General features: G+C 69.4%; 1 protein-coding gene across 1 annotated transcript; it reads right to left on the bottom strand.

The window, feature by feature from the left end:
- Window positions 1-1952: 1952 nt before the first annotated feature.
- Window positions 1953-14719, bottom strand: ZBTB4 (zinc finger and BTB domain containing 4; the record flags this gene model as incomplete). Its single annotated transcript, XM_082339313.1, is given in 8 exon segments — window positions 1953-2145; window positions 2147-2172; window positions 2174-2602; window positions 2604-2825; window positions 2827-2968; window positions 2970-4780; window positions 12760-12836; window positions 14610-14719. Coding segments are annotated over 6 exon segments (2808 nt in total), but the record flags the coding sequence as incomplete, so codon positions are not given.
- Between the last annotated feature and the right edge of the window lie 84 nt (window positions 14720-14803).

Genomic DNA, 14803 nt, shown 5'->3' with positions numbered 1-14803 from the left:
CTGGGCCTTGCACGAGGAAGCTCCTTGCACGCCCGGGCCTTGCACGAGGACGCCCCGGGCCTTGCACGAGGACGCTCCTTGCACGCCCGGGCCTTGCACGAGGACGCCCCGGGCCTTGCACGAGGACGCTCCTTGCACGCCCGGGCCTTGCACGAGGACGCCCCCGGCCTCGCACGAGGCCCCCCCCTCCCCCATAGGAAGACGCGGGGCCTCGCACGCCCCTCGCACGCCGGCGGGGGGAGGGGAGACGCTGGAATGTCACTGCGATGCCATAAGGTGCCAAGGGGGGGGGGGAGGGGGAGGGGTTTTGGGGGGGCCCCGGGAGAGTGGGGGGGACCCCAGTTTCTTGGGGGGAGGGGCCCTGATTTCTTGGGGGGGAGGGGGCCCCTTCTAGCGGGGGAGGGGGGGTGCAAAATCCTGCGGGGGGGGGGATGGGGGGACCCCCAGTTATTGGGGGGGTCCCCCTATACTGGGGGGGGGCCCTATTATTTTGGGGGTCCCACTATACTGGGAGGGGGGGCCAGGATACTGGGGGGGGGCCCACGATACTGGGGGGGGGGCCACTATACTGGGGGTCCCCAAACTGGGGGGGTCCCCTGTACTGGGGTTCCCCTATACTGGGGTGGGCCCTATACTGGGGGGGATCCCAGTATATTGGGGGTCCCCTATACTGGGGGGGTTCCTCCATACTGGGGGGGGGGTCCCAGTATATTGGGGGTCCCCTATACTGGGGGGGCCCCAATACACTGGGGGGGCCCTATAATGGGGGGGGTCCCACTCTACTGGGGGTCCCCTATACTGGGTGGGTCCCCTATACTGGGGGGGGGTTCCTATACTGGGGGCCCCAATATGCTGGAGGTCCCCTATACTGGGGGGGGGGGGGTGTTCTCTATACTGGGGAGGGTCCCCTATACTGGGGGGGGGCCCAGACCCCATCCTGTGTCCCCCCCCCCAGTTCGGGGTGACTGGGAGCCCCCCCCCAGTATACCCACTGCCCCCTCCCCCAGTCCTATACTGGTCCCTGATCCCTGCCCCCCCCCATGGCATTGGGGGGGGGGGCCCCCCCCAGTGTCCCCTATGGGGCCCCCCCATCTCCTATGGGGCAGAAGACCCCCCCCCCAATCTCCTCTATGGGACAGGGTCCCCCCCCCCCAATTTCCTATGCCCCCCCCCCAGTTCCCCTATGGGGCTGGGACCCCCAACTCACCTGGGGGCCCCCCCATCTCCTATGGGCCCCCCCCAACCTCTTATGCCCCCCCCCCCCCGCTATGGGGGCCCCCCCCCATCTCCCCCTAGGGGGTAGGGCCCCCCCAATCTCCTATAGGGCCCCCCCATCCCCTATAGAGCCCCCCCCATGCTATGGGCCCCCCCAAACCCTATAGGGCCCCCCCCATCTCCTATGGGGCCCCTCACTTTCTATAGGGCCCCCCCACTTTCTATAGGGCCCCCCCCCCCCCCACATGCTGTGCACCCCCCCCACACCTCCTATAGGGCCCCAAACCTCCTATAGGGGCCCCCCCCCCCAACATGCTATGGGCCCCCCCCACTTATGGGACCCCCCCCCCACCTATGGGGCCCCTCACTTATGGGGCCCCCTCACTTATGGGGCCCCCCCACCTATGGGACCCCCCCCCACCTATGGGGCCCCTCACTTATGGGGCCCCTCACTTATGGGGCCCCCCCACCTATGGGACCCCCCCCCACCTATGGGGCCCCTCACTTATGGGGCCCCCCACCTATGGGACCCCCCCCACCACCTATGGGACCCCTCACTTATGGGGCCCCCCACCTATGGGGGCCCCCCCCCCACCTATGGGACCCCCCTCACCTCTGGGGCCCCCCACCTCTGGGCCCCCCGCACCCCCCTCTATGGGGCAGGACCCCCCACCCCCCCACCCCTCAAGTCCCCCCCCCCGCTTTCCGCGGTCGCTCCCCTCCCCCCTCCGGGGAACCCAAAAGTGGGGGGTACAGAGGGGGGGTGGGGGAGGGGCGACGCCCCCCCCTCCCCCCCCCAAGAACCCTTCGGTTTCGGGGAGCACCACGTTGAGGGCCAGGGGGAGGGGGAAGGGGTAGGGGTACGCGGCCACCAGCCGGGGGCCGTAGGGGAGGGGGAAGGTGGGGGGCGGGGGAGGGGGGCGGGGGGGTGCCCCCCCTTTGCCCCCCTCCTCCCCCCTCCCCCAATCTCGGGGTCCCCCCCCCGCCTCAGTAGAGCCAAAGGTTGTTCCTGAACCGGGTAACCCCCGCTGGGACCCGGCGACGGTGACACCCCCTCGTCACCCGCTACCGCGTCACCCCCGTCCGCGGGAACCGGCGGGGGGACGGTGACGTCGTCACCCGGCGGCGGGGGAGGGGGGACACCCCCTTTTTCCCCTCCCCCTTCCTCCTTCACCCCCGCCGCCACCGGCGGGGTGTAGGCGATGACAGTCGGCGGCGGCGGCGACGCGGGGGACGGCGGCGGCGACGCCTCCGCCTGATGCCGTTTGGCGTGCCGGCTGAGCGCCGCCGCCGTCTTGCACACCTTGGCGCAGCGGCTACAGGCGAAGCGCAAAGATGGCCGCCGTCCCACGCGGGGGGTGGGGGGGCCGGTTGTACCCACCCCCCCCTCCCCCGCCGGACGTCCCCTCGTGTCCCCGTTGGTGTTTCCGTAATTTCCTCAAAGCCGTGAAAGTTTTCCCGCACACCCGGCAAGGGTGTTGCCAATCCCGCCGCCGGTGCCCGTCCCCCGACTGTGCGTCATCGTCACCTTCGTCACCGTCACCCGCTGACCACCGTAACGAGCGCAACTTGCGGCGCCAACGGGACTTCTTCGCCTTGACGGCACCGGTTTGTGCCGCCGGTTGTACCGCCGCCGGTTGTACCGCCGCCGGTTGTCTTCCGTTTGGGTTTGTAGGTGTAATACGGGCGCCAAAGACGGTCCTCGGCGTCGCTGTCGTCATCACCGCTCCGGCGGGAACAGGCGGCGGCGGCTGGCGGCGCGGCGGTGAGCGGGCGGGGAGGCGGCGGTGCCGGTGCCGGTGCCGGTGGTCTCCAACCGGAGGTCGGTCTCGGAGATGCGCCGCTTGACGATGGCCTCCTCGCCGATACGGACGGTGATTTGGCAAAGCGGCGCCGCCCGGTTCTCCCCCGCCGTCCCCACGTAAGCCGGTTTGGCCACGTAGGTCATTGTACGGCCGGCGGTGGCGGTGGTACCGGTGCCGGTGGCGGCGGGTGACGGTTGGGTTGTCGGCGCCGTCCCGCTGTCACCCACCGGCGCCTCCCCAGCCGCTCGCTGCGCCTCGATGTAATCCCGCAGCACCTGCTTCTTCATCGGCCGGGCCGCCGGCGCCGCCGCCGGCACCGCCGGCACCGCCGGCACCGCCGCCGCCGCCTCCCCCGCCCTCCCATTATAGGCGATAACGGAAGCGGCCGCCGCCCCGCTATGAACGATGACCGATGCCGACGGTCGCCCGTAGGCGATGACCGACGCCGGTTCGGGTCTCGGCGACGGGAAAGTGCCGACAGTCGCCGACGGCTCTACCGGATTGGCCGTCGGCAAGAGGAGCCCGTCGGCCACCAAACCTTGACTGTAGGTCTTGTAGGGTCGCTTGTGCGCCCGCATGGGCAAGAGCCGGTAGAGCTTGAGGGCGTTGAGTTTGGGCTTGTAGCCGCCGTTGGGCGTCTTCTCGGAGGAGATGAGCCCCGGGTTGATGCCGTGAAAGGCTTTCTGGTGGGTCTTGAGGTTGTAGTAGGTGACGAAGGTCTCCCAACAGAAGATACACTGGTAACGGCGTTCGCCGGTGTGCCAGACCTCGTGTTTGGTGCGATATTCGGCCAAAGCGAAGACCTTGTCGCAATAACGGCAAGGGTACTTGCGTCGCCAGGAGTGGACGTTGGCGTGACGCTTGAGGCTGGAGAGCGTCATGTAGGAGCGTTGGCAAACCCCGCACAGGTAAACCACGTGCCCGTCCACCACCTTCACCACCGGTTCCTGCTCGGGGATCAACTCCAACGCCCGGTGACGCAACAGCAACGCCTTCTTGCCTTGTTTCGGCGGCGGCGTGGCGGCGTTGGCGGTGACGGCGTCGCCGTCGCGATTGCCGTCCTTGCAGAGGACCTCGTGGGTTTGCAACCTCTTGACGTGGATGAAGCTCTTGCCGCAATGCCGGCACGCCAAACCCCGGCGCCCGCGGTGAAGTTTGGCGTGCAACCCCAACGCCGCCGCCGTGCTGAACCCTCGACCGCACAACCCGCAACGCAACGCCGACGCCGACGCCGACGACGCCGACGCCGTCACCGGTTCGGCGACCGTCGGCGTATCGCTTGATCGCGGCGGGCAGGTTAAATCAACCGGGGCGGCGGGGGAGCGGGGATCCCCCGTCACCGGGGGGGTCCAAGATCCGTTCATCTCCTTGGGGGTCCCCACTTCCAACCCTTGGAGGCAAGAGATGCCCAACCGTCGGCCAACGGCGCCCAACTCGCGGGCAGCTGCCTGCGACGGGACGGCCAAGCGGGAGTTGTAGATGAAGTTGAGGACGTCGGAGAAGACGCCGGCTTGGACGCCGGGAAGCTCCAAAACTTGGGCGGGGGTTGGGCAGGTGGGTTCTTCGGCCAAAGCTTGTTTGAAGAAAGGGCTGGATGCGGCCAAGACGTTTTTATGAGCTCGGAATTTGGTGTCCTCGGCGATGATGGTGACGTCACAGAATTGGCCCCTCAACCGTTGCTCGTTTAACTCCACCAATAACGAACGGCAATGCCCGGCGTCCGACACCTCCACGACCGGAGCCATCCCCGCGGCGCCCACCTGCGGGGATATGGGGGATCGGTGGGGATGGGGTCCCCTCTTTGGGGTCGCCCGGACGCCCGGGTCCCCTCTTTGGGGACACTGGGACGCCCGGGTCCCCTCTTTGGGGTCACCCGGACGCCCGGGTCCCCTCTTTGGGGACACTGGGACACCTGGGTCCACTCCACGGGGTCACCCGGACGCCCGGGCCCCCTCTTTGGGGACACTGGGACGCCCGGGCCCCCTCTTTGGGGACACTGGGATGCCCGGGTCCCCTCTTTGGGGTCACCCGGACGCCCAGGTCCCCTCTTTGGGGACACTGGGACGCCTGGGTCCCCTCTTTGGGGTCACCCGGACGCCCGGGTCCCCTCTTTGGGGACACTGGGACGCCTGGGTCCCCTCTTTGGGGTCACCCGGACGCCCGGGTCCCCTCTTTGGGGACACTGGGACGCCTGGGTCCCCTCTTTGGGGTCACCCGGACGCCCGGGTCCCCTCTTTGGGGACACTGGGACGCCTGGGTCCCCTCTTTGGGGTCACCCGGACGCCCGGGTCCCCTCTTTGGGGACACTGGGACGCCTGGGTCCCCTCTTTGGGGTCACCCGGACGCCCGGGTCCCCTCTTTGGGGACACTGGGACGCCTGGGTCCCCTCTTTGGGGTCACCCGGACGCCCGGGTCCCCTCTTTGGGGACACTGGGACGCCCGGGTCCCCTCTTTGGGGTCACCCGGACGCCCAGGTCCCCTCTTTGGGGACACTGGGACGCCTGGGTCCCCTCTTTGGGGTCACCCGGACGCCCGGGTCCCCTCTTTGGGGACACTGGGACACCTGGGTCCCCTCTTTGGGGTCACCCGGACGCCCGGGTCCCCTCTTTGGGGACACTGGGACACCTGGGTCCCCTCTTTGGGGTCACCCGGACGCCCGGGTCCCCTCTTTGGGGACACTGGGACGCCTGGGTCCACTCCACGGGGTCACCCGGACGCCCGGGTCCCCTCTTTGGGGACACTGGGACACCTGGGTCCCCTCTTTGGGGTCACCCGGACGCCCGGGTCCCCTCTTTGGGGACACTGGGACGCCCGGGTCCCCTCTTTGGGGTCACCCGGACGCCCAGGTCCCCTCTTTGGGGACACTGGGACGCCTGGGTCCCCTCTTTGGGGTCACCCGGACGCCCGGGTCCCCTCTTTGGGGACACTGGGACACCTGGGTCCCCTCTTTGGGGTCACCCGGACGCCCGGGTCCCCTCTTTGGGGACACTGGGACACCTGGGTCCCCTCTTTGGGGTCACCCGGACGCCCGGGTCCCCTCTTTGGGGACACTGGGACGCCTGGGTCCACTCCACGGGGTCACCCGGACGCCCGGGTCCCCTCTTTGGGGACACTGGGACACCTGGGTCCCCTCTTTGGGGTCACCCGGACGCCCGGGTCCCCTCTTTGGGGACACTGGGACGCCCGGGTCCCCTCTTTGGGGTCACCCGGACGCCCGGGTCCCCTCTTTGGGGACACTGGGACGCCTGGGTCCCCTCTTTGGGGTCACCCGGACGCCCGGGTCCCCTCTTTGGGGACACTGGGACACCTGGGGCCACTCCACGGGGTCACCCGGACGCCCGGGTCCCCTCTTTGGGGACACTGGGACGCCCGGGTCCCCTCTTTGGGGTAACCCGGACGCCCGGGTCCCCTCTTTGGGGACACCGGGACGCCCGGGTCCCCTCTTTGGGGTCACCCGGACGCCCGGGTCCCCTCTTTGGGGACACTGGGACGCCTGGGTCCCCTCTTTGGGGTCACCCGGACGCCCGGGTCCCCTCTTTGGGGACACTGGGACACCCGGGTCCCCTCTTTGGGGTCACCCGGACGCCCGGGTCCCCTCTTTGGGGACACTGGGACGCCTGCGTCCCCTCTTTGGGGTCACCCGGACGCCCGGGTCCCCTCTTTGGGGACACTGGGACGCCTGCGTCCCCTCTTTGGGGTCACCCGGACGCCCGGGTCCCCTCTTTGGGGACACTGGGACACCTGGGGCCACTCCACGGGGTCACCCGGACGCCCGGGTCCCCTCTTTGGGGACACTGGGACGCCTGGGTCCCCTCTTTGGGGTCACCCGGACGCCCGGGTCCCCTCTTTGGGGACACTGGGACGCCTGGGGCCACTCTTTGGGGTCACCCGGACGCCCGGGTCCCCTCTTTGGGGACACTGGGACGCCTGCGTCCCCTCTTTGGGGTCACCCGGACGCCCGGGTCCCCTCTTTGGGGACACTGGGACGCCTGGGTCCCCTCTTTGGGGTCACCCGGACGCCCGGGTCCCCTCTTTGGGGACACTGGGACACCTGGGTCCACTCCACGGGGTCACCCGGACGCCCGGGCCCCCTCTTTGGGGACACTGGGACGCCCGGGTCCCCTCTTTGGGGACACTGGGACACCTGGGTCCCCTCTTTGGGGTCACCCGGACGCCCGGGTCCCCTCTTTGGGGACACTGGGACGCCTGCGTCCCCTCTTTGGGGTCACCCGGACGCCCGGGTCCCCTCTTTGGGGACACTGGGACGCCTGCGTCCCCTCTTTGGGGTCACCCGGACGCCCGGGTCCCCTCTTTGGGGACACTGGGACGCCTGGGTCCACTCCACGGGGTCACCCGGACGCCCGGGTCCCCTCTTTGGGGACACTGGGACGCCTGGGTCCCCTCTTTGGGGTCACCCGGACGCCCGGGTCCCCTCTTTGGGGACACTGGGACGCCTGCGTCCCCTCTTTGGGGTCACCCGGACGCCCGGGTCCCCTCTTTGGGGACACTGGGACGCCTGGGTCCCCTCTTTGGGGTCACCCGGACGCCCGGGTCCCCTCTTTGGGGACACTGGGACGCCTGCGTCCCCTCTTTGGGGTCACCCGGACGCCCGGGTCCCCTCTTTGGGGACACTGGGACGCCTGCGTCCCCTCTTTGGGGTCACCCGGACGCCCGGGTCCCCTCTTTGGGGACACTGGGACACCTGGGTCCACTCCACGGGGTCACCCGGACGCCCGGGTCCCCTCTTTGGGGACACTGGGACGCCTGGGTCCCCTCTTTGGGGTCACCCGGACACCCGGGTCCCCTCTTTGGGGACACTGGGACGCCTGGGTCCCCTCTTTGGGGTCACCCGGACGCCCGGGCCCCCTCTTTGGGGACACTGGGACACCTGGGGCCACTCCACGGGGTCGCCCGCTTGCCTGGGTGCCCTATGTGGGGACGCTCGGACACTGGGGTACCTTCTATGGGGCAGCCGGGCGCCTGGGTGGGTGCTATGGGGCTGGGTGGACGCCCGGGTCCCCTCTTTGGGGTCACCCAGATGTGTGGGTCCCTTCTATGGGGCTGGCTGGATGCCTGGGTCCCTTCTGTGGGTGCCTGGGGGTCCCCATGACCCAGCCAGCCCCACTGCACGGGGGTCCCCTGCCCCACGTCGGCTTCACCCCCAGCCCCACGGATCAGGGTCCCCAGCCCCACATTTTAGGGGTTCCCCAGCCCCACGGATCAGGGTCCTCCAGCTCCATAGTTTAGGGGTCCCTCAGCCCCACACAAAGGGGGCTCTCAGCCCCATGGATTGCGGTCCCCCAGCCCCACAGATTGGGGCCCCCCAGCCCCACATATCACACTCCCTCAGCCCCACATACGCCCTCCCCCCAGCCCCACATCCGCTGACACCCCCCGCCCCATGGCTACCCAGTGCCCCCCATGCCGTGGGTCAGGGTGACCCCGTGCCGTGGGGCTGGGGGGGGAGGGGGGGGTGCCCCCGTGCCATGGGGCAGGATCCCCCCGGTGCTGTGGGGCTGAGGGTCCCTGCCCCACGGCGTCCCAGCCCCACGGCGTTCCCCAGCCTCCGCTCCCCCCCCCCCCCCGCGGCACCAAGGAGCCATTTTGCGTCGAGGCCTCCTCGGCCGGCGGCTAAAATGGCTGCGGGAGCCGCCGCGGCTGCGACCCACGGCGCGACCCACGGCGCTGCCCATGGCGTCACCCCCGGCATCACCCGCAACCCTGGGGCCGCCCCACAGCACGACCCGCGGTGACACCCGCAGCCCGACCCACGGTGCGACCCACGGTGTCACCCGCGGCCTGACCCACGGCGTCACCCGCGGCGTGACCCACGGCATCACCCGTGACCCACAGCGTGACCCACGAGGCTGGGGCTGCCCCGCAGTGCGACCCACGGTGTCACCCGTGGCCTGACCCACGGCGGGACCAACAGCGCGACAGCTGCCCCACGGTGTGACCCACAGCCTGCCCCACAGCCTGCCCCACAGCACCTCCATCCCTGGGGCTGCCCCACGGTGTGCCCCACGGCGTGACCTATGGCAGTGGGGCTGCCCCACGGCGTGACCCACGGGACCTCCATCCCCAGGGCTGCCCCACAGCGTGACCCACAGCCAGCTCGGAGCCTGCCCCCTAACCCCACCAGCCCCCCCCTCCTGCCCCCCAACCTGCCCCACACCCCCGGGATCCCCCTCCTGCCCCCCAACCTGCCCCACACCCCCGGGATCCCCCCCTAACTCATTACTGGCTCCCTCTTAATGACCCCCCCCCCTTCCCAGCATTCCCTGCTCCGCCCCACGGCACCTCTGGGGGTCTGGGATGGCTCCTGGGGTCAAGGGATCCCCCAAGATCATAGGATCCCCCCTCCCCCCAGGGTCACGGGATCCCCCTTGGGTCAAGGGATCATGGGGTCAAGGGATCCCCCCCCGGGTCATGGGATCCCCCCCAAGATCGGGGGATCCCCCTGAGGCTCAGGGGATCCCCCAAAGGCCAAGGGATCCCCCCAAGTTCACAGGATCCCCCCAAGGGCCAAGGGATCCCCCAAGGGCCAAGGGATCCCCCCAAGGGCCAAGGGATCCCCCAAAGGCCAAGGGATCCCCCCAAGTTCACAGGATCCCCCCAAGGGCCAAGGGATCCCCCAAGGGCCAAGGGATCACCCCAAGTTCATAGGATCCCCCCAAGGGCCAAGGGATCCCCCCAAGTTCATTGGATCCCCCCAAGATCATGGGATCCCCCCCAAGGGCCAAAGGATCCCTCCAAGTTCATTGGATCCCCCCGAGATCAGGGGGTCCCCCCCAAGGGCCAAGGGATCCCTCCAAGTTCATAGGATCCCCCCAAGGGCCAAGGGATCCCCCTGGGGTCACGGGGTCCCCCCAAGTTCAGGGGATCCCCCCAAGGGCCATGGGACGCCTGCCAAGGCCAAGGGATCCCCTCCCCCCCCCGCCGAGATCCCAGCGCTGCCACGGCCGAGACCCAGCCCCATGGATCCCGGCAGATCCCAGCTCCTTTGCAGGCAATGACCGGGTCCCCAGGGATCCCAAACCCACTCCCGTGACCGCCCGGCCCCCCAGATCCCGGGAGATCCCAGCTCCAGCCCCACCTACATCCAGCCCCACAGATCCCGGGAGATCCCAGCTCCACCCCAGCTGGGATCCAGCCCCCCAGATCCCGGGAGATCCCAGCTCCAGCCCCACCTACATCCAGCCCCACAGATCCTGGGAGATCCCAGCTCCACCCCAGCTGGGATCCAGCCCCCCAGATCCCGGGAGATCCCAGCTCCATCCCAGCTCAGCTCCAGCCCCACAGACCCCAGGTGATCCAGGATCCAGCCCAACCAATGCCCAGCCCCACAGATCCTGGGAGATCCCAGCTGAGATCCAGCCCCACAGATCACCAGAGATCCCAGCTCCATCCCAGTTCAGCTCCAGCCCCATAGATCTTGGGAGATCCCAGCTCCGTCCCAGCTGGGATCCAGCCCCACAGACCCTGGGAGATCCCAGATCCATCCCAGCTCAGCTCCAGCCCCACAGATCCCAGGTGATCCCATATCCATCGCCGCTGGGATCCAGCCCCACAGATCACCAGAGATCCCAGCTCCATCCCAGTTCAGCTCCAGCCCCACAGATTCGGGCAGATCCCAGCTCCATCTCTGCCAATATCCCGCCCCCCAGATCCCAGGAGATCCCAGCTCCATCTCTACCCAGCCCTCCGGATCCCGGGAGATCCCAGCTCCATCGCAGCTCAGCTCCAGCCCCCCAGATCCCAGGAGATCCCAGACCCACCCCCACTTATATCCAGCCCCACAGATCCCGGGACACCCTAGATCCATCCCAGCTGGGATCCAGCCCCCCAGATCCTGGCAGATCCCAGCTCCAGCCTAGCTCAGCTCCGCCCCCCCCCCCCCCCCCGATCCCGGGAGATCCCAGCTCCATCCCAGCTGGGATCCAGCGCCATGGATCCTGGCACATCTCAGCCCCATCCCAGCTGGGATCCAGCCCCCCAGATCCCGGGAGATCCTGGCGCCAGCCGAGCTCAGCTCCAGCCCCATCGATCCTGGCGGATCCCAGACCCCACCTGGGCAGGGATCTCCCCCTCCCCACCGCAGCTGGGATCCACCCCCCCCCCCCCCCCCCAATCCCATGGGATCCCCCCTCGGCCCGGCTTCTCCCACCCTCCACCAGGATCCACCCTCCCCACGGGGCCGTCGGGATCCCCGGGGATCCAGTTGGGGGGGGTGGGGTGGGGGGAGGAGTGGGGCGGGGGGGGGCCTGGCTCTACCTGGTGCAGGGTGCGGCCCCCCCCGGATCCCGGGAGATCCCGGATGTGCGCAGCGGCCGGATCCTTCCCCCCCCCCCCCCCCCACCGCCGCCGCCGCCGCCGCTCGTCGGAGGAGCCGAAGCCGCCTTGGCCGATCGCCCACCCGGGCTCGGGGCCAGCGTCGCCGCCCGGGCCAGGATCCGGCCCCCCGCGCCCCACGGCGACGCCGGATCCGGCCCCCTCCGGCCCGATTCCCTGCAGGATCCGGTCTCGCTGCCCCATAGCGCTGTGGGATCCAGCCCCCCGCGGTCCCCGCGGCCTGCCGGTAGCTCCCTGCGGTGCCCTGGGGCAGGATCAGGCCCCCCAGCGTCACCCCACAGCGCCGTGGGGCAGGATCGGGCCCCGCAGAATCACCCCACAGCGCCGTGGGGCAGGATCAGGCCCCCCAGCCTCTCCCCACAGCGCCGTGGGGCAGGATCGGGCCCCACAGCATCACCCCACAGTGCCCTGGGTCAGGATTAGGCCCCACAGCATCTCCCCACAGCGCTGTGGGGCAGGATCAGGCCCCCAGAATCACCCCACAGCGCCGTGGGGCAGGATCGGGACCCCCAGCGTCTCCCCACAGCGCCGTGGGGCAGGATCAGGCCCCACAGCATCACCCCACAGTGCCCTGGGTCAGGATTAGGCCCCACAGCATCTCCCCACAGCGCCGTGGGGCAGGATCAGGCCCCACAGCGTCTCCCCACAGCGCCGTGGGGCAGGATCAGGCCCCCAGAATCACCCCACAGCGCCGTGGGGCAGGATCCTGCCCCCCAGAATCACCCCACAGCACCATGGGGCAGGATTGGGCCCCCCAGCGTCACCCCACAGCGCCGTGGGGCAGGATCGGGCCCCCCAGCATCACCCCACAGTGCCCTGGGTCAGGATTAGGCCCCACAGCATCTCCCCACAGCGCTGTGGGGCAGGATCAGGCCCCCAGAATCACCCCACAGCGCCGTGGGGCAGGATCGGGACCCCCAGCGTCTCCCCACAGCGCCGTGGGGCAGGATCAGGCCCCACAGCATCACCCCACAGCGCCGTGGGGCAGGATCAGGCCCCCCAGCGTCACCCCACAGCGCCGTGGGGCAGGATCAGGCCCCACAGCATCACCCCACAGCACCGTGGGGCAGGATCAGGCCCCACAGCATCACCCCACAGCACCGTGGGGCAGGATCAGGCCCCACAGCATCTCCCCACAGCGCCGTGGGGCAGGATCCAGCCCCACAGCATCACCCCACAGCGCCATGGGGCAGGATCGGGCCCCACAGCATCACCCCACAGCACCGTGGGGCAGGATCCAGCCCGTTGCCATGGTGTCGGGGGGGGGTTCTAGATCACATGGGTTGCCATGGCGACGGGGGGGGTTCTAGATCAGGCAGGTTGCCACGGAGACGCGGGGGGTTGGTGAGGCAGGGTTGCCACGGCAACGGCGCGGGGTGCGCCCTACCTGTTAGCGGAGGCCTCATGGACTAGGTGTTGCTGCTCCGGGGGTCCTCGGTGGGGGGTCACAGCCGGTAGGGCCTCCTGCGGTGGGGGAGGGGGGGGGGGAACAGAGGGGAGTCAGTACACCCGGACACGGGGGTACCCAGGGTGCCGGGGGGACAGGCAACACCCAGACGTGGGGGTACCCAGGGTGCCGGGGGGACAGGCAACACCCAGACGTGGGGGTACCCGGGGTGCTGAGGAACAGGTAGGAACACCCAGAGAGGGGTGTAGCCGGGATGGAGGTCGGGCAGGGGAGCTGGGTGCTTGGGAGACAGCCAGCCGTCCGACTGTTGTCAGGCAGCAACAGGCAGAAGGCAGACTCAGGCCTCCTGCCAGGTAGAGATGGGAAGGAGGTGTAAGCCGGCTACAGTCGGAGCGGTGATAAAGCAAGGCAGGTACAGGCAGAGCGGTGGTTTCTGGAGGCTGCCTGTGGGTACACCCCAACCGCGTCACGCCACGATTGCGGGTGTGCGAGGCGTGACACGACTACAGCGTGCGATCGGCGCGCAGGCAGGCACGGCTGTAGCGAGGCAGGGACAGGCGGGGGCACCTCAGTCCTGGCTCCTGCCTCCGGTTGTGCTGGGAACAGTCGGTCGTCGTGGAGGGGGAAGCTACAGTCGGAGGCAACGAGGGGGTCACAGTCTGGCGGTACAGCGCATGTGCATGCGGGTGACAAAATGACAGCGGGGGACAAAATGGTGGCGGGGGACAAAATGGAAGAGGCTGACAAAGCGCCACCGGGTGACAGCGGGGGACAAAATGGCGGCGGGTGACAAAATGGAAGAGGCTGACAAAGTGGCAGCGGGTGACAAAACGGAGGGTGACAAAATGGTGGCGGGTGACAAAATGGAAGAGGCTGACAAAGCGGCAGCGGGTGACAAAACGGAGGGTGACAAGATGGTGGCGGGTGACAAAATTGGAGCGGTTGACAAAACGGCAGCGGGTGACAAAACGGCAGCGGGGGTGTGCGTCTCTGGGTACCGCGTGACGTGGGACACGTGATGTCATGGCGATATTGTGGAGGCTGGGACAGGGGACGTGACGTACAGTATGATGTCATCATCGCTGCAGAAGAGACAGGCGTGATGTCACTGGGGGGGGGGGGGGGGAGCCGACTGTGCCCCGCGGTGACGGGTACAGCCGCGTAAAGCTCTCCTGGGATGCACGGGTGTGATGTCATCGGGGGGCAGGGGGGCGTGTCAGCTATGGTATGATGTCATCAGTCGTCAGAGTGATGTCACAAAGGTGTATGTGTCCCGCACAGGCAGACGCAAGGCGGGGGGGGGGGGGGGGGTGTACAGCCGTGAGGGTGGGGGAGGCACCGACTGACGCGGGGGGAAGGGCTGTGCCACGGGGGTTGTGGGGAGGGGACGCGGGGGGGGGGGGGTGGGGGGGGGGGTACAGTCGGACAGGAGGTGACAGGGGGCGGGGGGAGGGGACACCCTGGGCACAACCGATGACAGCGGGGGTGGGGTCAAGGGGGAGGGGAACAACCTGACGCAGCAGCTACAGCCGGAGGCCTACAGGGACGGGGGGGGGGGGGGGGGGGGCACAGGAGGAGGGGACCCCCCCCCCATGCACACCCCCCCCCTCCCCCATCTCCCCCATGCACCCCCCCCACCCCACCCACCCCCCCCCACCCGGAAACCCTCCGTCAACCGGAACAACCCGCGAGGCAACACCCCGCCACCCCTGTCCCCCTTCCCCCGCCCCCCCGGCGGTGACCGGGGAGGGGACCCCAAGTGTCACCAGGGGGGGGACCAACCCCTCCCCCCCCCCTTTCTTTTACCCCCTCCCCCCCCCCCAAAGTACCACCGGAGCCGCCTGACAACCTCCATCCGGCGATGACGGGGCCGTCACCGTCACCGAGAGGCAACAGGCGGTGGCATCCCCGGTGATGGAGGACACCGTGGTGATGGGGGGGGTGAAGATGTCACCCAACTGTTGCCATGGAAACAAAACCCCCCCCCCAACACCCCTCCCCCCACCCAACAACCCTCCCCCCC

The sequence above is a fragment of the Platalea leucorodia genome (assembly GCF_965183815.1).
Source record: "Platalea leucorodia genome assembly, contig: HAP1_HAP1_SCAFFOLD_703, whole genome shotgun sequence".
NCBI classification, from domain to species: Eukaryota; Metazoa; Chordata; class Aves; order Pelecaniformes; family Threskiornithidae; genus Platalea; species Platalea leucorodia.
This window is presented reverse-complemented; position numbering and strand designations above follow the sequence as displayed.